At 44.2% G+C, this 24,725-nt stretch overlaps 1 protein-coding gene and 1 long non-coding RNA gene across 7 annotated transcripts in view; one reads left to right on the top strand and one right to left on the bottom strand.

Annotated features, from left to right (window-relative positions):
* Positions 1 to 12,029, top strand: part of LOC149327865 (uncharacterized) — a 465,648-nt gene extending 453,619 nt beyond the window's left edge. For all 6 annotated transcript variants that reach the window (XM_089563926.1, XM_089563922.1, XM_089563921.1 and 3 more), the window contains 7 exons: positions 230 to 307; positions 607 to 683; positions 1,565 to 1,666; positions 2,496 to 2,629; positions 5,828 to 5,933; positions 7,193 to 7,455; positions 8,387 to 12,029. In XM_089563926.1, the coding sequence (XP_089420052.1) occupies positions 230 to 307; positions 607 to 683; positions 1,565 to 1,666; positions 2,496 to 2,629; positions 5,828 to 5,933; positions 7,193 to 7,455; positions 8,387 to 8,660 (1,034 nt within the window). In that variant the 3' untranslated portion in view covers positions 8,661 to 12,029. The remainder of the gene's footprint in view (positions 1 to 229; positions 308 to 606; positions 684 to 1,564; positions 1,667 to 2,495; positions 2,630 to 5,827; positions 5,934 to 7,192; positions 7,456 to 8,386) is intronic.
* Positions 12,030 to 17,678: 5,649 nt separating this feature from the next.
* LOC149327864 (uncharacterized) lies at positions 17,679 to 21,684 on the bottom strand. Its single transcript, XR_016285944.1, has 4 exons — positions 21,315 to 21,684; positions 20,921 to 20,989; positions 20,346 to 20,410; positions 17,679 to 17,814 (listed from the first exon to the last, which is right to left on the bottom strand). It is a non-coding gene; the product is annotated as an uncharacterized LOC149327864 (long non-coding RNA).
* Between the last annotated feature and the right edge of the window lie 3,041 nt (positions 21,685 to 24,725).

Here is a 24,725-nt window from a genome sequence, read left to right as displayed (position 1 = left end):
CAAATGTTGACCTTTGAAGCTTGGTACCCAATGGGCACTGAAACTCCATTAGACGTCCTGTGGACGTCCAGGATGTCCATGGGACATCCAGGGAAGTTTCAGTGTCCATTGGGGTATATGCTTGAACTTGCTAAAACCTTGACTTATATTGCATATTGACTACTGCATGTTATTGTGTGCTTGTAGAAAGTCAAGTCCAACTTTCGGTTGCTGTTTCCTTGCCATGCAGGTATGGAAATTGCATCATTACCCGACTCGCCCATACGGCGCAGGGTTGCGGAGAGAGCTAACTTGGATATCACCGAAGGTGAGTGGTGTTCGCTGAAGTATTACTTGATCATTTCCATTTCTTTTTTCATCATTTCATTACTTTCTTTGATAGCAACTTCGTCTGTCATTTCAACAGCTTCGTATTAACACGTTGTGTGGTGATTAACACACAGGGTTTTGGAAATCGGGCGAGTATGGCCTTGTGCTCTCCAGATACAGCAGGCAAATAAGACAAGGGAGTGTGTCAGCCAGAAATTAGGATTCGATACTCGGAATTGTACTCATTAAAACCTACACACAGTGATCATTGTCTCACTCTCTTTTTCCCCCTTCCAGAGATCCAGCGAAATCGAGAGTTTTACAAGTCTGCGGACGTACGGCCTCCCTTCACATACGCCTCTCTCATTCGGCAGGTGAGTGCTCTCTTTGCAGACTGAACAGAGAACAGTAGCATAACGCTACAGACAGGCCATAGTTCTCTCCTGCTTGATGTTATGTCCTATGTGAATATGTGACAGTTCATAGCCTGAGCCCCTGGTAGTGCTACAGAAAGATGTATACTACGATGCATGCACTGCAGTATTCCTAGCGTAAAATGTTTGTTTCTTGGGTAGTTGCTAAAATCCATGTCTTGTAGCTATCAATAGCTTACATTAGATACCTGTAGGCTGTAGTAACTGTGCAGTGCGTTGCCACCCTGAAATGTCATATATAAGCCGTGCATATAAATTTTGAAAATATGGAGTCTGTATGGTATGCAAAACATACAGAAATTCCTGTATTTTCCGTATGTATTCTGTATTGTTCTGTATCCTTTTCATATAGTTTACTCATGGTTTCTAAGTAGCAGGCTGACAGTTGTGTCATCATCATCATCATCATCAGCCTGACTACACCCACTGCAGGGCAAAGGCCTCTCCCATGTCTCTTGAATTAACCCTGTCCTTTGTCAGTTGCGGCCACTGTATCCCTGCAACTGACAAAGGACAGGGTTAATACGGTCATTAGTTGTATACTGTCATTAAAAGGCTGACACGTGGCTCAAACTGTTTGAGACTTCGTATGTTCCATATGGTTTCCGTATGAGCCATATGGAAAGCGTACAGAATTACGGGAATTGTGATATGGAACCTTCACTAGGGTTTTTCACTATTACTGTTGCTGCTGTTGGCTGACACTCAATATACTGCTTTTTTGCAGTGATGTAGAAATGTGGGCATGATTCTGTAAACTCTGCTCTCTGCAACTAACTGTGCTGTGGTCATGAAATCTTTTCATTGCTTTTTTATTCCAGGCCATAATTGAATCTCCTGATAAACAGTTAACGCTGAATGAGATCTACAACTGGTTCCAGAATACCTTCTGCTACTTCCGTAGGAATGCTGCAACTTGGAAGGTAATATAGAGTTGCTTTGTGCACTTATAACTCCGCTTCATTCTTGTTCTAGAATTTACTCTAAATAATCACGCAGTTATAGCGACATGGGGATTCCATACGTGCGAAGTGCCACCTACTATGAAAAAGAGCCTTTGCTCTAAAGCAATAGCTGATCTGTGCTTCATCGATTGACTCACTAGAACGATAGGAAACCAAGCAGTTCATGGCAGAGGAAATTGGTACTGACCAAAAAGCACTATCGTCCTCAAAACCTTAGGTTCATGATATTTGGGGGCTGAAAATTGGTTGATAGGGCACATGGCTTGAAATGCTACTTCTGCGTGCCTTTTAGTAGGGTGCGAAGGTGTTCCCGTTAACTCATTTCAAATCTTCACTTACTGATGAGTTCCAGAGCATGTAGATAGCGTAGTTGCAATAATACGATAGCTGGTATAAACCACTTCAAGTTCATCAAAGCAGAAGCCTCATCATCAAGACTGGTGTACTGTATTGGACTTACTGCTTTGAGATATTATGTGTGGCATGAACGGAGATGCTCTGTGTTGAGAATTTCATCTCCTTTCAGAAACTTAAATCACTGTATATAACTTGCAGGATGTCTTGCTGATTATAAAGTGTAATTTAGTTATTTTTGCCTACATGCGTGAAGGGTTCGCAAAAAGATTGAAGGCAATTTCACTTGAGAATTTTACTGTTAGTTATTAGTGCTTTCATTGATGCTTGTTTAAATAATTATTTTGTTTTTCCCTTAGCAATCAGCTGCTTATTTACACTGCCAGTATTGAAGCTAAAGTCCAAACATGTGCTTTTCTTTTTTTTCGCGTAGAATGCGGTGAGACACAACCTGAGCCTACACAAATGTTTTATGCGTGTTGAGAACGTTAAAGGGGCTGTGTGGACTGTGGACGAAATAGAATTCTACAAGCGTAGGCCCCAGCGACTCCAAGATCGGATAGCAGGGTAAATCATCAACCTTAAACCGCCCAAAACATGCGTGCAGTTTGCTCCGTTGCTAACTGATGCAGTGTGCTCTCTCTGAACTCTGCTTGCTCCTTCACAATGTGGATGATCAACTAACGAAACTATATAGTTAAAGCTTACTAAGAGTCTGCTGCATACTTCGAAGAGCAGCAAGTCCGCAGGCAAAAAAAAAAGTTGACTAAACAATATTATCTGGATTTGGATTCGAAAATTCTGTACTGGCCACTATTGTGCGTGAGCAAACAGACCTGCGAAAATGCGCTGCTTGTTGTGCTTGCTTAACACACTTTCTTTCTCTCTCTCTCTCTTTCCCTCCCCTTTTTATTTTTCTGATTTTTTATTCCTGTGTTACAACATGTTAACATTGCGTTCTGTCCTCTGCATTCTTCCTGTATTCACATTCTTTATTTCACATGCGCGGGTGCATGTTCTTTTGCTGATTTACTATCATTTTGTCTGTGTCTTGTTTGATGCTATGAATTATGCGGCTGCTTCTTTTTTTTCCTTCCTCGTGTTTTTTTCTGCATGCTTGCTTATCGTTTCATTTTCTCCTTCTTGGTAAATGGCACCAAATTTCTGACAAAAAAAAACTTGGGCTACTCCATAACCTTGCTTTTGCATGCATGCGTCATCTCTAATGGCCCCACATCATTTTTTCGTAAATCATTAATGGGGACGTCTATCATCGGTGACTACCTCAAAACTTGAACGTCATACTTTGTTTTGTAATTCCTGCTTATTGTACGCTTCTTATATTTTAAACGTTATTTTTGTAAACATTTTTCAAAACTTATTTGCGTTATGTTTTCTAAATATGAGCTTTCTTTCAATTTTCATTTTTTACTTTTTCACTGCTAATTTTTTTATGCCGAACTACTGGCATTTGCAATGGCTGTTTTTTTTCTCATTTTCCGTGCTTGTCTCCCAAACTAATTTTTTTCCCAATACTTTATCTTTTGACTGACTCAAACACCCCACCCACACCTGTTCCCAACCACTCCTTATAAACCTTCGCGGCTTCCGGACCTAACAACGCCAACAAGCGCAGAATGCTATCCGAACCAACTTGTCGCTGCATAAGTGCTTTGTTCGTTACGAGGATGACTACGGCTCGTTTTGGATGGTGGACGATCGCGAATTTGTTAAGCGGCGTCACCTCAGCCGTGGCCGTCCCCGAAAATTCACCGACTTCCGGAACGCACCGCCGCAATTGGCTGAGTAAGCCGTAGGCCGAACCAGTCGGAAGACAGTCCTTGCTCGAACTCTACCAGGACTGCCGACCCAAGCGGTCGAAGCCTTAGACGGCGTCGTATATGATGCACTATGCACTGTCAAAGGTTCTTAAGTATCCAGCTCATCTTGCACGACATGGGCATATATAACATGTGCTGCTGAATGCAAGCTTGTAACGTTGAGCATAAGAGCTGTTGCGAGCAACGACCTCCAAAGGTAATGCAAGGAGTACATATGCATCATAGGTGAAAATCTTTCCCAGCTCAACTGGTTTATGGAACAATTTCCAGTTGGTTCCAGTTGGAACCAACTGGAACCCAGCTGGTTCCAACTGGAACCAACTGGAAATTGTTCCATAAACCATTTGGGCTGGGAAAGATTTTCTCCAGGTTTTTGTATCTGCGCACAGTGATACACAGCTCGAACTTCTTTCTAGCTAATAAACTTCTTTCAAGACTTCTGTGCATATCAAAAACAGTTTGTATAATTAGTAACTATTCCATGCTGCTAAACTATATATACTGAGAAAATAAAACGTCAGCTCTGTAACTATTCATAGCTGGTGGTGTTCCGTTATAACTTCCCTCTTGCCATTTACACTTCAGCTTTGACAGTGCATTTATGAATGCATATCTCTTGTTCCAAGAACATATGTGCATCATTTAGGAATCAGTACGTTTGAAACAATTACATAGAAAAAGCTGATGAGGGAGCCGAAGGGAGCCTATGGTAGAGCACATAATTTCCTTCATGCCTGTCTGCAGGCTCTCCGGTGTCCTTGCATGCAATTTTTTCAGCATGAAGCCTTGCGTACAGACACCCCTTCCTGACCCTGTCCTGCCCTTCCTATTCTGTGTTTCCCTCTAAAATTCTTTTTAAGCAAGTTTTGAGTAGTCACTGATGCAACCCTGTTTGTGCCTTTTTGTGTACCAATACTTGTGTGTATGTTTGTAGTAGTATAGGGTGAACTGTTGGCTGTGTTTTGTTGGCGAGCGTCGTTTTATACTTGTAAATGGATACAAAGACCATCTATTGCTAGCCATTTAGGCAACATAGTCAATATACTTGCTATATGCATTACAAGAAAAGAAATTGAAAAACTCAGTCGCCAACAGAATAACAGACTCATAGTCACATCCTTGCTTGTCTTTAGGTGCTTAGGCACATTTACAGACCATTCATCTAATGTAACTACCTTGTGTGTTGACTAGTGCAGCATAGCTGAATTTTCTATGCTATAGAGTCATGTTTAGTCCCACATTATAGATGTTGTAGACTAGTCCAGTAGTGCATGATTGACCCAAGTGTTATACAACATTGCTTTTGTGACCATACGTTGGGAGCTTTTGCAGCACCAGTAAATTTATCCTTGATGCCTCAGGATCTGTTTAAATCATAATGTTACGCCAACACTTCTTCATGAGAGCTATTCGTTCACTGCCAAGTCTTTAGAGTTGCGTAACATTTTGTGACAGCTCTTTTATTAGTTTATTATGCTTTATGAAACAGCATAATGATCCTAACAATGTTATACCATTCCTTTTTAATATTTGCATGATTTAAATGGCTGCCATTTCATGCTCAAGAGTTTTGAGCTGACATACAATGGTCTCTGTCGTCATCAAGTTTATTAACACTATCTGCATGTATACAATGTGCACAAAAATATTACAAGTAAATATCCCCTACATTACATTTTTGGTCAGCTTTAAAGCATTGCTGTTATGTCTGTATAAAGCAAGCATATGGTCATCAAGTGTTGTTCAGATGTGAACTGCCAGTGACAAAACAAAAGTTCTCCAAATTGAATTTGACTAAAGCACTGTGCAATAACATGTTAAAGCAGTCATTAAAGGGTCACAGAGGGCTGCAGCCACACTTGTCATTTAGAGTGTATGTTAAAAGAGTGCATGTTGAAGTGATTCTCTTTTTTACTTCTCTTAGGGGCCTACCAGTGCCTTCCCAGCAAGTAGGACAGAGATCGGTCCGTAGTCCGACCCTCCAGCAAAGTCCGGGTCTGTACGGAGAGTCCCTTAACGCTTCACTGCAAGTGAGTGTTCTTCAAAAATGCGCTTCTAATTTTAATGCGTTAGCATTAGAACTTCCATTAGCGGAAAGTGTCCGGTGTTGTCCTGTGTGTGAAGCTTCAGAGGAGAGGAGGCAAAGTGGGGAGAGGGCTAGTCGGTGGGAGAAGAGGGACGGCGAGAGAGAAAACGCTGTTGCCGAGCAGAGTCGAAGGGGGTTGGGAGAGTGGCGAGGGGTGCAGCGTCACATGGTGAATGATGGACTGGATCGCACCACCTGCCACTGTCAGGGGGAACTCTCATGCTAACGCATTCTCTACCACAGGAATCGGATTGATCACATGTGACATTTTTTCCCACGTTTATCTCTTATTTATCAATACCACATGCTATAAAACGGTGTCTTGTAGAACACTGCTGGACACCTGACCATTTCTTTTAACAGTATCATACGACCATCGACCCGCCGGCTTGTCAATGCCTTATCACGCTGTGGAGCAGTAAAGCAAATTAGAACAAGTGCATGTGTTTCAGATGTGCTTATTCTTTCTTGTTTCGACGCTCTACTCTGTGATTAGGCGGTGACAAGCCAGCGGGTCGATGGTCGTGCGATGCTGCCAAAAAATTCGCCGGGTGTACGAGGCACTGCTATACATCAGTTGTATCTACCACCACTCCAAGAATAGGACATGCATGAAAGTATTCAGGTGACTTGACGAGTGCCATTTGGGCGCACAGCCTGCAGTTGCACGCTGCGGCAGTAAGCAGTGTGGCAGTAAGCCAATAAGACATGCTACACTACCTTTATGTACTCCAACATGACGATTACGGTGGTACTGAGTGTGTACTCCACTAGGCATATTCACGGAAACAAAAGTGATATATACCACCCGCAATTGTGTCTCGCTAATATTTCAATGCCGTTTAGTGTTGCCGCTGAGCAGGAGCGCCACAAATTGAGGCAAGCAAGCTAATATGTCTCCAGGTAAAAGATGTTACTTCGTAAGCGGTATCAAGAGCAGGCGCTCTCAGAAAATTGCGTGGCAATGCATGCACTCTAACGGAAGCTCACGTGGTATACATCACTTTTTTCTTCTGTTATTACTTGTATCCTGCTGCCTGGCTGTCACAACTGGCACCTGAAGATATTCTCATTTTGACAACATCCCAAGACCTGACCAGATAAAAACAGTTGCCTCAGCATAACTCATACTTGGCGTCCATCTTCGCCATCGCATTAGTGTCACCTCTGACACGTGCGCGTCCTCTTCCTCTGTCTTTGCAGGCAGCGCTGGCCGAGAGCAACCTGTCATTCCTCAGTGCAGCGATTTCCGGCACGGCAGTGAGCACGGCGGCGTCCATTGCGGGTGGCGTAGTCATGCCCGGGGCCCGGCCGCCGAGCGCAGGCAACGGACCCCTCAGCAGCCCAATTGTCTCCTCGGGCGGCCTGCTGCCTGCTCCACAGCTCCACGGGGCGGCGGGAGACGCTGCGGAGCGATTCGTCGCCGGCATGCTCGGCCAGGGACTCCCGGGGGAGAGACTCACCAGGTTAGGGTCGGCTCGCCATCCCCGGTCTTGCATGGTTAGGAATAACAGTAACGTTCCGATTACATTCGCTACTGTATAGATTTCTGTAGAACTCTTCGGCTACTTTAACTATCTTATCCATGTTGCTAATGACACTGCCCTCTTTGTCTCTTAGCGCATACATCTGGTTTTTGCCTATGCTTAGTTTTCTCTTCACTGCTTCTAGGCTATCTCCGCTCTTTATAGCATGCTCGATTTTCTCCATGTTAAACTTCCTTATGTAGGCTACCTTGTGCTTATCTATTAACTTCGACAGCTCTACTAGTTCTGTTCTGTCTGTGGAGTTAGACGTCCTCATGCTTTGGCGTTTTTTAATCAGATCTTTAGTGCCCTGAGATAGCTTGCCGGTATCCTGTCAAACCATTCTACCGCCTACTTCTACGGCGCACTCTGTGACGATAGCTATGAGATTATCATTCATCGTTTCAGCATTATGGTTGTTTTCTTCAGTTAAAGCGGAAAATCTGTTCTGCAGTGAAATCCTGAATTCCTCTACTTTCCCTCTTAATGCTAACTCGTTAATAGCCTTCCACTTCACTAGTTTCCTCTGTTCCCTCTTCAAACCTAAGCTAATACGAGGTGCTGTGTAAATGTAGTTTTAACAATTAAATGATGGTGATTTGTACTCACGATTGCTACACTTTTCCTGTTAGGAAACTGGTTTATGGAACAATTTCCAGCTGGTTCAAGTTGGAACCAACTGGAACCCATTTGGTTCCCACTGGAACCAGCTGGAAATTGTTCCATAAACCATTTGGGCTGGGAAAGATTTTCGCCAGGGAAAGAAATGAGAGATGCACATGCAGCATGCTCTGCATGCAGAATCATAATGTTTTGTGCGTGCGTGTCAACGTGCAGCTGCTCACACCGGCCTCTCTTTCTGCCCCCACAGCAATGGCGTCCACATCAAGCAGGAACCAGTGGTAGAAGAGCCCAGCAGTGACCTGGAGGAACCTATGGAGGCCACTCCCGACCAGCTGGTCACGGGCTCCGTGCTCGAAGACGACTTGGGAAGTGATGAGGCACCCCGGCCCTCAGACGGCATCGACGCCGCCATCGGCCGCGACTCAGCTACCGAGAGGGAGGACAACGAGGAAGCCGAAGATTTGTCCCTGTCTTCGTCCACGACGACCCCCTGCGAGACGCCGGTCTCGAACTCGACGTAGGACATTGCCCCCCCACCGCGCAGCCCTCCCCTAACTCACCCATCCTCTCCAACACACGCACCCACTACCCTGTCCTCCCGTGTCCCGAAAGATCGCGCGGCTTCGTCGCACGCCACGGCGAAGCAAGAACACCCCTTTCCAAGGCACGAATTTCATTTCGTCTCCACGCAGCCGCAGCAACAGCAACGCCAGCATATTGTCACTGTAGCAGTCAACGACGAATACATCTCTATCGCACCGTACCTCAGTACCACAATTACCTCAGTGGGAAGGGCGACGAGTTGTTTCCGGCAGAGACAAGTGTTTTCCCCTTCTTTCCAGGCTGTGGTTGTTTTACGGCGGACTATTTGACGCGGAGCATTAGTCGAGGCTGCAAGGCTGGATGCGGCAAAAAAGAAACTGGTTTCGGCTCTCTGCTTAAGGAGTGGCATAAGATGTCACCTTCATGGACAGCCATGTTGCTTGTTTGGTGGAAGATGTGCTTGTGCACCTGTCAGTGAACAGTGTACATGTGGTAGCGTTGGGCGCACTTGAGTCTGAAGCTGGCTGATCATTTATTTGAGGCATTTAAGTGGGAAAGCCACAAAAGGCTCTCATCATTCAATTTTGCAAATGGCACTCACTTTGTGATTTCTTGCAGGCATGCTTCTTTGCACATTATGTTCATTGTTCCTATTGTTTTCCAACTCCACAAATGAAGCTTTGGCCGAAAAACATCAGTTCTACTGTCTAACCATAGATAGGCTTCCATGTTTTATAAAATTTTGTTCATGAATGCTCTTGGAATTTTGTGTGAATTGTGAGCTTGCAGAATAAGACTTAATAGGGAACAAAATGCTGATGCAATAGTGTCACTTTGATGGGCCTGCCAGCAACTGTCAGAGCTTGAGAAAGTAAAAGAAAATCTTCATTGCTTCGGCAGCAAGTGCAAAAAGCCCATCTGCTTTCCTACCACCTGTATACGAGAAACAGCAGTGGCGGGTGCTGTGTGGACTTTGGAATCAAGTGTCAAAGTGCTGTTGATGATCCCTCCAAGCTATCTCTCTCCAAGTTTGCCCTCCAAGTTGGCACGACATTCTTAAAGCAAGCAGGTCAAGAAGAGTTACCGGCCCAATCGGAAGGTGGCGAGGTGTTTCAGCCTCAAGTGTTTCACACGCAGAAGGTGACAGAGAGAATGGAAGCGCTGTGATGACAGCGTAGTGTCCTAGCAGACTCCAGCTCGAAGAGCCTCGGAAGAGAAAAAAAATTGTTCCTCTGTGCATATCGTTCTACGCTGCTGCCATGCAGTGTCAATTTTCCTAGACACAAAACGAAGCGCGAAAGTAAACGCGATCGATGAACCGGAAAAATGACATTGTAAAAGTTACCAGCTATACTATAGTCTGTGTTTTCCCTCCTCCCACGTTCGTGTGTAACAAGACATATAGTGCTACGTAAAATGCGTCACTTTTGCAGTCTTCGTACTAAATACCTAGAGAGAGAGCAGGTGGCAGTACATCGTGTAGGCGGTAGCAGTACACTTTGATAGCAGTCTGTGTGGTACACTTACCTTCCGTGGACTCACGTTCATGGCAGAGCTTTGGGTCGTCGTCTTAGAGAGTTGAGCTTCTTACACTGTGGACTCTCTGTCGAAATTGCACGTCTTTAAACCCCCAGACATATGCGTTCTGTGCAAACTGTCAACGTTGCCACAAGTTTCCGGTGCGTTTTATTTGCCTCTTCCAGCATCTGCTGTTCATGTGTTAGTGAACTTCAACCTCATTTGCTGTGCTACCTTTTGCCTTGTTGTCAGCGTAAAGTAGCCTCCAAGGCTGCGCCATGTTTCTCGCTGAGAAGGGGTAGTTGAAATGCAAATGCATCTTCATTCGATGTGCGATTCGGGACTGGGATGTGACCTCATGCCGCCCACTTTTTGTTCAGTGTTGTGTGAAGAATGCTTGTAGTATTTTCTTTTTTTTTTATGTGTGCCTCTGGATTTCACTGCTTCCCGCTTGGAAATGGTCATCATGATCATCACCTGGCATACCGTGCGAGCCGCTAAACAAATCTACATGAAAGCATTTCATCTCATAATTTTGTTTCTGTGCTTTGCTTTTCATGTGTACAAAACAAGAGAGGGATAACGCAAAACATTGGTGTGAATTCTTTCATGTGTTTCATTCTGTTCACTTATTGCGTTTCTTGTTTCTTATTCATTTGTGCTGTCATTATTTGCACTCAGATCACCATTGTACCACATGAACAATGACTTTTGCATTCCTTACGACCAAGCAGGCTGCCATGTTGTCATGTGTGCCATGTGCTGTTGGTACCCTTCTATTCTTGCATTTGCTTCTTGCTCAATTTTTTTCCTCAGCAGTTTGCACTAGTTTCTTTTTGTTCTTTTGTCCTCAGTGTCATAGCAGCTATCGAGTTTTGTTATCTTTCATATTTACAGCCTTGTCACTAGCACGTGAAAGTTAGGCTGTTTGTTGCTAATTTTATTTTCTACTTCCTTGTGCCTGCATTTCTTAGCACCACCTGTCTGAAATACCGAGTGACTTTAGTTTGTGTTTTCTGTTTACGATAGAGCTATATCTTCTGCACCAGAAATACAAAGTTTAGTAATGCTGCTAACCTTGGGAGTGCTTTTGTACCTTGTTTAGCTTCTATTGCTTTATTTTAGTTTCAAAGTTTAATTTTCTATACTTTGCAGTAGTGCAGTTTATTTCTTAATGTGTTTAATAAAGTGAGAGCCAGGAAGAAAAAAGGTAACGAATGAGAGTTCTAAGTGAAGGTTTTGTCTTTAAGGTATTTATTGATGACTGTAAATATTAATAATTATTCTGGCGTGCAAGACGCCAAAAGAGGATGGCAGTTTTCTTCCACACTAGTGTAAGCTCTGTACGGCATCATGGTCACCTCATTATATTTTATGCATGTTGTGTTTGCATTTGCATAGTCATGGCCTGGCAACTCACTACTATGTGAAGAATCGAGCCAACATTTTCACTTTTTGGTGGCTTGCTAGAGCCACTAAACGGCGGTAGCAGTGTGCATTTCAAGTAGGTAGCATATACTTGATGTGTGGTGAAGGCATGTGTTACTTTCACATCGTGGGCACTCAAGAAAATGAAAGATACTGGTGACGCTTTTGTTTGTTTCTTGTGTGCTCCATTGTCCATTCTGTTTCATTTTTTTTTTCTTCTTTGGAGTGGTGTAACATTTTTTTCATCCATGCATTAGGACCTGTATGGTAGCGTTTCATGCCAGTCACTTTCATGCAGACCATACATATCACCCCATGCTTCCACGTACTTAAAAAAAAAACCTGCATTGCAGCAAATTACATATCCACAATGTTGTCAATACAGTATTTTTTTGCCCTGATTTCTGGACTTTTGTTTTATTTCCTCCTTGGTTCTCCACCACACTCAAAAAAAGGGAAGTCTCCACAGCTAGAGCACTGGCCGACTTTTCATTTCTCCAGTTTGACCTTTTTTTTTTATTCGATTTTCTCATTTTCTTATCTTGAGCCACATAAATAAATTATAAGCTTAAATACGAGTAATTCAGCAAACTGTAACAGGTTGCCACTTATAGAGGCTGATATTTTTTACATGCCTGGTGTGCAGTTTAAAACAATTATAGGCAGCACGAAACAAACTCGCTACATTTACAGAAAGCTCGAAACAAACTCGTTACTTCAACAATAAGTTGCTGTTCAAAAGAAAGGCTTGTTAAAACTCATATTAAAAGGACTGATGACTGATACCTTTCGCATGACATAGGAGAAATCTCATTTCTGAAAGTATCTAGTGCCACAACGACTGCAACAAACTTTCCACGAAACTTGCAACTTTCATTCGCATGTAGTCCGATTCAGGAACACTGATGTAATACGGACAGTTGGGCTAGCTGGTGTTGTGTTTTTAAGAACAATAGTGCGAACAGAGCAGGAATGAAGAAACAGATAAGCGCTGATGTAGTTTCAAATGGGGATGACTATACAGCGTACAAAACATAAGGGCTTGCCTCCATGCTTTACACTCGATAAATGGATAGATGTTAGGAGCATCTCTTCTGAAATAAGATGGTGACAGGTGCAACCATGGTGCATTTTTTTTTTCATTTTAATTTTTATATTTCTCTAACTAATCTGCACAACTTAAAATCTAAAAGTACAACCCGGAAATTCTCCATTTTTTTTAAATACGAATTCAGTTGACTTTTACACTATACCAAATGTGAATCCTGAATTTCTATCTTTAAATCCTTGGAGTGCCGCCTTGCGGTTACTGGACGGTGCACACTCGTCAACGCGACGATTTACACGTCGTCTTAGGCATGACCATAGGGCATGTATTAATTAAATTGCAAACCATCGAGCAACCAAAAGAGCAGTGCACTGTAAAAGTGACGTAGGTGCGTGGCACACAGTGACAAAGCCGTAGTGTAAAGCATTGCTTGTATTTACTTTTTTTCCGCTGTTCATTTAAAGCGCGGCTCTGGCAGTTTTTCGAGGTTATCATGTTCTAATGCAACTTATACTGAAGATCGTTTCAAATTAGTTGTAGCAAGTTTGGCAGCCATGCCACATTTCACTACGGTGGAAATCGATTTAAAAGGTTGCAGTTTCTATGGCCTCAGCATGGTTTTTTTTTTTCAAATTGGGCCTGGGATCAGATTATTTCTGCGGGAAACTGTGCATTTTGGACGTCACAAGCATTCCTCCACTTTTCAGTAACAAAGTTTTAAAGCTTCTGTCAAATAGCCGCAGATATTTCATGAAATTAGTCATCGTTTCCGGTCGCTGATTTAGCCATTCAGGGTACATGCGAGTGTTTTGACATCTTCACTGCATCACGCGAAGCATCCTCCCTGGTCGCTGACTGAGTCACGGTTACGGTTAGTTGTGTTCGCTGTTTTAAAATGCTTTCACTAGGTACTACGAAAAACGTTTGTTGTCGCTGAGAGACGAGAATCTGAGGAATGTGATGCGACTATCAACTGAAAATGTTCAAAGAACCCCAGGAGTTGCCCTTCAAGACAATAATTTAGACTTATCCGCAATCTTCACTTCTGATGCCAACGCAAGAAAACTCAACGTAACTTCTTCAGTTCTCACGTTTAGCCATCGGTCCCTTTAATAGAGTAACATTTGAAAAGTGAAATCAGCGCTTGTCTAGCTCCTGTGCGCCGCTACAAGCCTTCTAGCCCAATTCAACACCCTATTTTTTCTCCAAAGTTAATTTGCTCTACATTCGCCCTTCCTTTCACCAATGAGATGTTGCAAACAGAATAACCAGAGATATCACAGATTACCATCGATTACTGCATGCTACCGACACCAAAGCAAGAAATATGTCTTCTAAAGACTGGTTTGTGCGTTGGCTGTCTAAAAGTATTTGTAGTAGAAATATGTTCTCCGATGTGCTGCTGACAGGCTGTTTGCCCTACACGACAGGCTGTTCATACTAGTCTTCAGCATGTGCAGTTGTGAAACACGCGCATGATTATGAATGTACATAGTATATGCACTAGAAAGCGCATAACTATTACCAGCACTCAGACATGTCTTGTGGAGGCTGTTTTTCATTGTAGTTATACAACTTAAACGTGCTTGTGAACGCGTAACTGACATGAAACTAAAGCAACCAGTTCCTTGTACTGTGTCTGTCGGCTGAGACAATTTGGCCTAACGGCAATCCTTTATATTTCCTGCTCGGCACTTTGCAGGTGTTCTGGACTAGTATTATTTATTCCTTCCCGTTTACACTTGCAGGCTTGTTTTACATATGATGGTTTGAGGCACAATAATTCAAGTTCTGGGTAACCATTTATTGTCTCCTACACTTCTAACGCTGGTGTGCATTTTTGGAGAGTGAAGTTCAGCGTTTGTTTCATTTTTAAACATGTCAGTTCAGACCTCTCTGAAGTTTCTCCTTCTGTTGTCCAGCCGACTTCAGACATTGTTAAACTACATCATGTTCCTTAAAAAATCCTAGCCAACCCTCAAAAGAACGACACTAGATCCTCTGTACATAGCGTGTGTCCTGCTAGTGTCTCATGTTCCTGATGTATGGTCAACGTATCCTTTCCTAACAAAGCGGTGACGTCAGTTTCCAAGTACATCCCTGAAAAAAAAAACGAAGTTCTACAACTGAAAATTTGTCCCCTGGGCATCTCGTGGCACAAATACGCGGGCTCGTTTCTGTCCTTGGCAGCTGTTGGGTTTACAACGTATGTGTGATAATGCCCATTCTTAGTAGCTCCGTTGTTGCATCACCTTCATGTAGATTGCCTTTAATTGTGGCGTCCTTTCTTCTTCAGTAAGTTACCTGAAGTGTGATCATGTATGCTATGTTCATGGACAAAAATGTAACAGACTAAAGGATTAGCTGCTTCGTTTGAAGAAATGCTTTTGCAGCCTATTTTAAAAGTAAGGCAAACACCCCTCGGCTATGTGCAAGTAAAGCATAGGCTCGCCATCCGCGAGTAATGTTAAACCTCACATGACATATCACTGACGGTAACTTTCCGGTAATCCGACGGGTTTCCCCATTTTAATTATAGAAGTATTATTGCAAGGTCGAGGCGTATAGTTCATGGTTCCTTTGTTTATGATAGAAAATAAAGATTAAAGCCGCCGTGCTCTTTCGGAAGTGACGTCGAAACTGCCTACTCATTGTGCGGTGTGTTAAGTAAGTTTGGCTTCTAGAGCGTCCTTCTGTGAGTACAGCCTTTGTGTAATAGTATTTCACCCACAAACACTGTTCCCTAGGCAGATCTACCGATATACGTACGAGCTCTTGGTTTTATTTGTTTGCTCTTCCTCTCAGCAATTCATGGTGACTGTTCCTAATGTGGGCAAAATTTATGCAGCATTTCATCTTTCATGAAAAGCTGCTACCTGAGTGATGTCACAGTAGACTATACTACAGTAAACAGAACCAGTATTTGAGAGAATAGTGTATGTGCCAGACAGTCAGAAACGGTGCATCAGCAGCCGCTTCAGATAGGCATACGTACGTCTCCTGGAATGGAATATAAATGTTGAGGGGCAAAGTGTTTGTAAGACAGTGCATCCCAGAGCAATAAAAGAAAAGAACCTTCGATTACTTAAAGATGGAGCAACCCTGTGGAAGATGTAGAGAACTGTGTTTTGTCGGTTTATGTGTACATCCACACTAAAGAGGCGTGGACCAAGATTATAATAAAAAAAAAGAAGTGCACCTGTGAGTCTTCCGCAGCCATTCTTTCTTTTGGACTCGATATATGCATGCTCATCATACTAGGGTGTGGTAGGGCCCTGCTGCCTGAAGGTAACAACCATTGCCACAGTGTCCACTGCGTGGCGAAATCTTTATGGTAAAACGAATTTGACGACCGAAGGGTACCATAATTTTCCTTTTCAAGGATCAAAACGTTTCCCTTATTTAAGTTGAACGTTGAAGCTGAGTGTTGCTGCCACCCCTACGTGTGCATGGAGGGTCTGACTGTGGAATCCAAGCTGCGCTATGCCCTGTCGCCGAATTCGTAACCTACCGTTTAGGTTACAACTGAGCTACGAATGTGCAAGGATGTTTGACAGCAGCATGTATAGAAAATTGAACGCAGCGGTGCCCGGTCGAGCATCCGCCTCGCATGCGGGAGGTGCGGAGTTCGATCCCCAGTGACGCCGGGTACCCAACGATGATACAATGGGTACAAGCCTTCCCCTGCCTGGTGCTCGGCTTCTTTAGGGCGAAAGGCTTAGGAAATGGGTCGTTGACCCCACCTTGAGTAGAAGAAAAACCTTGAACCATGGCACTCTTTGGCCAAAGATGCCTTTACACCATAAAAATTCATCATCAGCAGAATGTAAAGAAAACTGAGGAACTTTAACGCAACAATAACGGAAATGCATGCGGGCTATTTATGCGGCTGGGGCGATAGAAATGTGCAAGTTTTAGTGCTATCGTGCTGCCGAAACCCCAAAAAGCGCATAAAAGATATTGTTTTTTGGATGAGTAGGGTGTCCGGCACAATCGCAAGTATATTGCGTTCACTTCACCAAATAGCAACCCATGTCAAAAATCCGGAAAGAGAAAAAAAGCGAGGTGCAGAGCACACCACACGGTGAAAAGCTCGTGACTGATCGAAGCAGCCTTGTGCAAGCCATATGCATGGTTAATATGCAAGCCATAAAATGGTTAATTAACTGGGTATTCAAATTGTTGGCCGAATTAATAAAAGACAAGGCACAGCATAACACGGGGCTGTCTGCGCTCTGCTTTCTCTGAGTGGCCTGCCTTCTCATCGCTGAATTTGTCGCAATTAAAGCCTTCAAATTGTCTGATGTCCTCGCCTGCTTACTGCAAGCATCTGCGAAGGGTTTATGAATAATAACCACCTGTCCACTTATGCGCAGTGCTCACACGCAGCCATTCGTGTTCTACTGAACCAGCCCAACAAATACAGAGCGATAAAGCCATTTTCCGCCAGTGTGTCACCTCATTTTTGGAGAGTATACGTTATCGATTTCCTCTCATCTCGTGGGGATCGCAGATCCACTCGCGTGCTTTACGACAACTTAGACGCACAGGTGATGTTCGTAAAATTATTCACGTGACTGTTCTCAAATTTACACTCATAGTTTTTCAGCGCAACGGCACACGGCCAAATGGACCCAATCAACCAGTGTACATTCAATGGACGTCCGAGGTATGTCCTTTACTGGATATACGGATATCCGTGGGAGATCCGCCGACGTCCAGCGGCTCTCGCACGGACCTCCGACGGAGGTACAAATATAATTATTTAGACTGCCGACAGATATCCATCTCGGATATCCGCCGGCGGATCTTTTGAGGATATTTGCAGGTAATGCATTCTTCACCATTATGAGGCAAGCCAGAACTACAGCCACCAATCAGTGCACCTCCCAGGGCCACTGGGCTTATTAAAAGCCCGCAGAGTGTCTGAAATCGGACATACACCTTGCTGTGTGTAATCTGCATGAATCTGTAAAGCAATCGACCAAAATGGCAAAGCATATCAGTCGGGATGATTTTATTATGACATAAATGCCGTCTTCAGTCTTCATGAGGAATTCATCAAGCCGGCCATACACAGCAGCAGGAAGGATACTGTACAGACCATGATGAATTTGTAGACAAGCCGGGGACGTCTTCTGCAGAAAACAGTAAACATTAAGTTCAGAATATGTCATTAAAGCAAGCGAATTTGACAGACACCATTCACTTGTATGCAGTAAGTCCACCGTGCCAAGTAAATTAGTCATCTGCCGCTCCGAAAGCATGTTTACATCTTGAACAACTAGTAAGTTGTAAGCAACAGAGGTGAGAATATTTCTTGCAATACAAAATATTTTGCTTTTCCAAAAAAAACTGCAAAAACAAATGCCCGACTGCAAAGCTTTGTACCAGTTCATGAAAAATGCGTGTAAATTGCAAGCTTGAAGGAATTGGTGAGCGCTATTAAAACACGGAAAAGGGATGAACACACAGGACAACTGTTTAATCTCAGAAGAAACATGACTAAATACACACATTTGACTTCATATCATACACAGAAGAGGGAGGAACACACGCACTGACAAGAATGAAGGAAAAACAGGTAAAAACTATGCGAGCTTACAACAGCCGAAGATTACTATTCTTGAGGTAGGTTAATTCTGTTCCCCCTAACATCACTGAAGGGGAGCTGACGCATTGCTTATCTGGAGCAACGTGCATTGCAAAATTTTCTATAATTTCTCGTTCCCGTCAGTTTCTAGCCCTACCTATTACTTTGGTGTTTTTTAGCAAGGGTATGCATTTACAGTGTGCGAAATGAGGTGCCAGATTCCCAGACTTTGCAAGTTGTTCACTTGATCTTTCGTGTTCCCGGAGCCTCTTGTTAAGGCATCTTCCCGTTCGCCCTGCGTAAGTTTGTTGGCAGCTGAGGGGAATGCTGTAAATGACGTTTTCGTCACACTTTACATAGGTGTTTTCGTGTTTGGTGTTGCACCCAGGTTTCTTTTTGTGGTCTTCATTCTCGTTGACCTTTTTACACATTCCAATGAGCTTATTGGGAGCTGAAGAAACCACCTGGACTCCGTACTTGTTAGCTGTCCTCCTTATTCTGTGGGAGATATTGTGAACATACGGCATCACGGCAGGGCGTCCCTCGTAGCTCGTTTTCTTAGTTTTGTGGGACCCAGTAACTTCTCTTAGTAAGCTTTCAGCAGTACAGCAAAGTAACTGCTACGGGTAACCGCTCTTCTTCAATCGGGAGACCTGTTGGTCTACGCTGTGAATTATCAGTCATTCCAGAATTGTAAAGCGAGCTGTAGCTACGTCTTGCCTGAAACCAGCTATAAGAAAATCTTGCCCCCACTCGATAATTCAGAGCGTAGACCAACAGGTCTCCCAATTGAAGGAGAGCGGTTATCCGGAGCAGTTACTTTGCGGCATTGCTGAAAGCTTACTAAGAGAAGTTACTGGGTCCCACAAAACTAAGAAAATGAGCTACGAGGGACGCCCTGCCGTGATGCCGTAGGTTCACAATATCTCCCACAGAATAAGGAGGACAGCTAACAAGTACGGAGTCCAGGTGGTTTCTTCAGCTCCCAATAAGCTCATTGGAATGTGTAAAAAGGTCAACGAGAATGAAGACCACAAAAAGAAACCTGGGTGCAACACCAAACACGAAAACACCTATGTAAAGTGTGACGAAAACGTCATTTACAGCATTCCCCTCAGCTGCCAACAAACTTACGCAGGGCAAACGGGAAGATGCCTTAACAAGAGGCTCCGAGAACACGAAAGATCAAGTGAACAACTTGCAAAGTCCGGGAATCTGGCACCTCATTTCGCACACTGTAAATGCATACCCTTGCTAAAAAACACCAAAGTAATAGGTAGGGCTAGAAACAGACGGGAACAAGAAATTATCGAAGCTTTTGCAATGCACATTGCTCCAGATAAGCAATGCGTCAGCTCCCCTTCAGTGATGTTAGGGGGAACAGAATTAACCTCCCTCAAGAACAGTAATCTTCGGCTGTTGTAAGTGCGCGTAGTTTTTACCTGTTTTTCCTTCATTCTTGTCGTCAAATGTGTGTATATAGTCATGTTTCTTCTGAGATTAAACAGTAGTTAGAAAGTGCTTCGTCCTGTGCGTTTGTCCCTTTTCAGTGTTTCTATAGCGCTCACCAATTCCTTCAAGTAGGTATTTCTAACTCGCCCCAGTAGTAGCTCTTTTGTCTTTTACATTGCAAGACACCACAGCTACTCCCACAGGCAGTCACTTCCACACTGATGGTCAAAAAAATTCAAGTGCAAGAGTAGGGATCCTTACCACATCGTTGCAAGCTAGCTAATGACTTAGGTTGGGCACAAGGTACACTCATAGAGAAAAGTTTGCTGGATGTCGATTTTCCGAAAATATTTATTTTTGCATTGCCTCGCCAGGCAGTCAGCTGAAATTTGTTCAATAAGATCGAGTATCCATGTCCCCTCCTGATTCTAGGCTTTTGATTAAATTGCTCTGGCTAACAGCACAGAGAAAATGTTTCACACAGAACTCTCATCCCACAAATTTTTATCCATTATTGTACAAGTACACTGCAGTATAGCTAGATACCCTCCGCTGCACAGAGCAAACAGAAGGAAAGTATCCATTATGTGACAGGGTCAAACTTGCACTGTAGTTCAAACTTACCTGAAGGTTGCTGCTGTAAGCTGCAGGTACTATATAGCTGCTAGCTTAGGTCAGTCACATCCACACTGTATGGACAAGAAAATAAAGTATGAGAGAGCACCTTATACTGCACGTTGTCAACGATGCAGCAAAACACAATCTCTGTCGAAACTACAATGCCCACAGGGTTCACTGATGAATCACGCATCAGGGCACTGACAGCATATTTGATGATCCACAGCTGCACAGGAGTAAGGAAGAGAGGTCTGGTCACAATCCAGGAACATGTGGCTCTAGGGGTGTCATATATGGTCCTGCTATCTGGCTCAGCATTGAGCCCTGTGGGCATAACATGTTTGGCAAAGTTATACCAAAGCACTGCAAGAGCTCATTGCACTCAGTGATTGGGAAGTGAAAAATGTGACTGAAGCTCGCAAAGTTAACACAACAGTTAAGCTTTCCTAAACAATGCTACTGCACAGTGCAAAGTACTGTGTAGTGAGTGGATGGTTGGAGACTTACATTTGGCAAGCCTAATAAATAAATTAATAAGCTGTGGAAGTATGCACAACTTTTATACGACATTTTCAACCTACCTGTGCTTTCCACGGCTTGGCATAATTAATGTAGGCACCAATACACTCGGTAGCCGGGCCGCATCCACACTGCAAAGGCAACAGAAAAGTAAGAAAAACTAAGTCGCGAAGCACTGAAAAACTAACACCGTCCTGGCACTATGCTTTTCGTGCATTCTGTTTTATCGTAATTATGAACCTACGCGCAATTGCCTTAAGATTCACACCATGCAACTACACACCGTCTCAACTTTTTTTCACAAACACGAGAAACACGTTTGCGGCAGCTAATGCATAGTGCTTGCAACTTCCACTCCGTGGCAAACAAGTAGCGCAACAGAGTACAACTGCGTTAATGCGGTTTAGTCATCCCACAGCAACACCCTGAAAGTAATTTTCAAGCACAGTTACTTACCTCGCAAGTGTTAACACCATGGCCGCTTCTTTCATCCAAAGCAACAAAGCATGTCTCGGCAAGGGGTCAGGCGACACCGGAGCTTTTTCACGAGAGCCTCAGAATCAAACGAACGTCTTTTCGAGCGCGTAGATGACACAACACATTTGTAGCACAGCCAAGCAACCACAGAGCGAACAAACCGCACATTGCAGCAAAAGTAAAGGTCGAAAGGAGCACCACGCGACGAAAACCAACGAGACCATCGCGCCACAAATATTGGCTTGGCTGATAGATTGGATTGGGTTGACTTTTAGGCTTACCGCTCTGCCGCGGCCCCTGGTAGGAGTTTATTAGGGTTTGTTTTCATGGAAGGCAGCATGCATGGCTACATGTATAGCAGCTATACATAGCTACATGCCTCGGTTACCTCGAAGGAGTGCTGCAGGATAAAAGGGCGTTAATTATGAGCACTGGCGCCAGAAAGCCAAGCGATTCGTTTAATTCTGGTTCTTTAACATCAACACCATAGTTGAGTGATCTTAATCAATCTGAATATTAAACTAGTTGGTGGTAGAAATGTGATTGTGTGAATTTTGGCATTGGCAAAATAGAATTTGTTTTAAAATGTTCGTCTGAGGGAAAACAAATTATATATGTCATGTAAGCTGACATCCCAAGAGGGATGTTTACGGATACTCCTCGGACATCCGCCGGCGGATGTCCGCCAGCCATCCAAAAACGAACGTCCCTCGTACATACACAGAATCTCCGATGCGTATATCCGAATATGGACATACGTAGGCATGCCCTATGGACATCCCAGCCTGGCACTGGAGATTCGGACCTTACTCGGATATACCACGGATATCCGTGGTTGACTGGGGAATGCTGACACGCGTCAGGCCTCAAGACATATATGCTGGGGCACGGAACAAAGAGCCGCAATTTTTACGCGAAGCATATTACTAGATCTACACTACAGCCCGTCGAGCGCGGCGGTGGACCTACCATTGACCTTTAGCGTGACCACGTGACACCACGTGACAACATGACGTCACAGCAGAGGAGAGGTGGGCTGCCGGCTCGCGCGGTCGGCCGCGGCGGTGGAGGCTCCACATCAGAGGCGCTGCAGCTGACCACGTGCCGCTACAGCAGCGGTATAAAGCTGAGCTTGCCTCAGCTTTCCAATGTACTTTCCATGGGTGCCAAGAATGCTGTTGTAGCCGGTGCTGGGGCAGCGGTTGTACACTCTGCATTGAATTCACCGATGATCCCGTATACAGCTGCCACGGCAATCATTGCTACACTTCTAGTGGTTGTATTAAAATGACCAAGTATTCAACCAAGGAAAGCCATGTATTACCAAGCCTAGCCATCAATATGCTTCACATCTGACTAGGCTTAACCTTAGCTAAGCCTCAGCCATTTTTTTTTAAACGGGCCCTTCCTTTAACTTTCTGTAACTTACATTCCACTCCCCTTTTTTCTCAACTTATGCCTCATGGCAGACTTCTCGAATAAAAAAAAACGGGCCCTCGACTCTCTTCATCCCCCCCTAGCCCGCGCGGCCGGTGGCGCGGGGTCACGCGACAGTTTTACCACCTTTTTCTTCTCTCGGCGGCGGCCATCATATTCATTGATCTCCACTAGGGGCTGGATGGCGCATCGAGCACCCGAAAGTGAAGCCACCGGAAGTGAGCGGCCTTGTCCCGGAAGTCAGCCTTTGGCAGTGCATGAAATAGGACCTCAGCATGGTTTTTCAGTTCTAGTTTTGTTGTCCCACACAGCATTTCGTCTTTTCGCCGTTCTCGTCTTTTTCCATGACAATACCTACCTGTTGCGCCGTCAGCGAGGAGACCAGCGAAGTCTTCGAGAAGAACGTTTCAAAAATAAGGGCCCATTGCATCGCAATGGGGCGACACTAGCAGACGACAGGACGTCGCCACACAGCAAGTATAGAACCTCGTCTGCTCAGCTCTCTGTTGTCCCGTCGCCAACACTGCTGTTTACTGTGATGCACGTTCCCGCGCTCAAGCCCAAGTTATGCTGTCAATGGGGGATAAATTTAAGAAAGAATAGACGGAAACCTTCACCAGGCAGCTGACTTTGCAGCAGTGACCATTTTACCGAACTATGTTTAGACCGAACCGGAGCGAGGGCTAGGCTACTATCTGGTGAGTAGTTGACGGTGTTCGGTTGGTTCGCATTAGCGACTCCAAAAGGTATGGTACTGCTTTGTCGACGCAGCGTGTCGTGTACTGTTTCGTATTCCCAAGCAACCACCGATATCCTTCGGACGGCCGACAGAGGTCAATTTCGGATGTTCTGTACGTCCGCTGAACATCCGCAAAGAGCCGGTAGACGTCCGTAGGCCGTCCGAAAGGTGGCCAAAGGTATACGGTTCGCCCGCCGACGGACGTCCAGTTGAGTACGTCCATTGGCGGATCTTTCTCGAATATTCGCATATATGGTGCATGCGTGCTTTTTTCACTCCGCGCAATGCAATAAAACCAAAAACAATTTGATGCATAGCACGCATATTTTATTGTGGTTGATGATACATCAGCAGAGCAATGGGTTACATTCGGAAAATTTCTTAAATGTGAGTCTTCAAATGTGGCAAGCTTGGGACACATCCGTAATCTTCCCACCCACAGGATTTCTGAAATAAAAAAGAACGCGGCAAACATCAGTCATGTGAAACAAATGGCACAATGCAGCAGCCAAAGTAAAAACATTGGAACCAATTAATAGAAGTGTTTAATGCTGCAAGTATAACAGACAATGCACTTTAACAAACACCTCAATAAGTATAAGGCAATAACAGCTCTCACTTTTCCACACCATATTTGACAATGTATCTGTTCTTTATTTATTTTCATGCGCCTTAGGGCACTAACCTGCGCAGCACTGTACGCGACTGTGCACAGAAAGCCGCAAAGCTTCCGTTGCGAACCACTGCGACCTCACGTGCTTCCTATGGTCTGCCTTTCGCGCGTTGTCACTCTTTATATAGGCACAGTGACATAACGATGCCTTAAAAATTAACAAGATGCGAAAACACTCCGTCCCACAACTTTGAAGAGGAGTGGGAATTAGTCGCGCGAGTTGAGGGCTGCCGCAGCTGTGTGATGTAGGCTCCCGAAAGTGTGAGAACAGCACACACTTGGGGAAGCCATCTCCTCGCGCTTACTGCTCCCACTGTCCTGTGAACGAATGTTATATGAGCATGCTGCATTGTCCTAGAAGCAAAGTTCCAAGAAGTGTACTGGATACATACCTTCGTAGGCAATCACATGTGCACTAAGCCTTCTTTACACCAAGGTCGACGCAGTACGGGATTCCGGTGTTCCAGAAGAGCTTCAGGCGCTTCCCGTATCTTTCGAATTGCTTAAGTTACATACAACTTTCGTTCACAGACCGAACAAA

The sequence above is a fragment of the Amblyomma mixtum genome, chromosome 10 (assembly GCF_055824585.1).
Source record: "Amblyomma mixtum isolate Tamu chromosome 10, ASM5582458v1, whole genome shotgun sequence".
Taxonomy (NCBI): domain Eukaryota; kingdom Metazoa; phylum Arthropoda; class Arachnida; order Ixodida; family Ixodidae; genus Amblyomma; species Amblyomma mixtum.
This window is presented reverse-complemented; position numbering and strand designations above follow the sequence as displayed.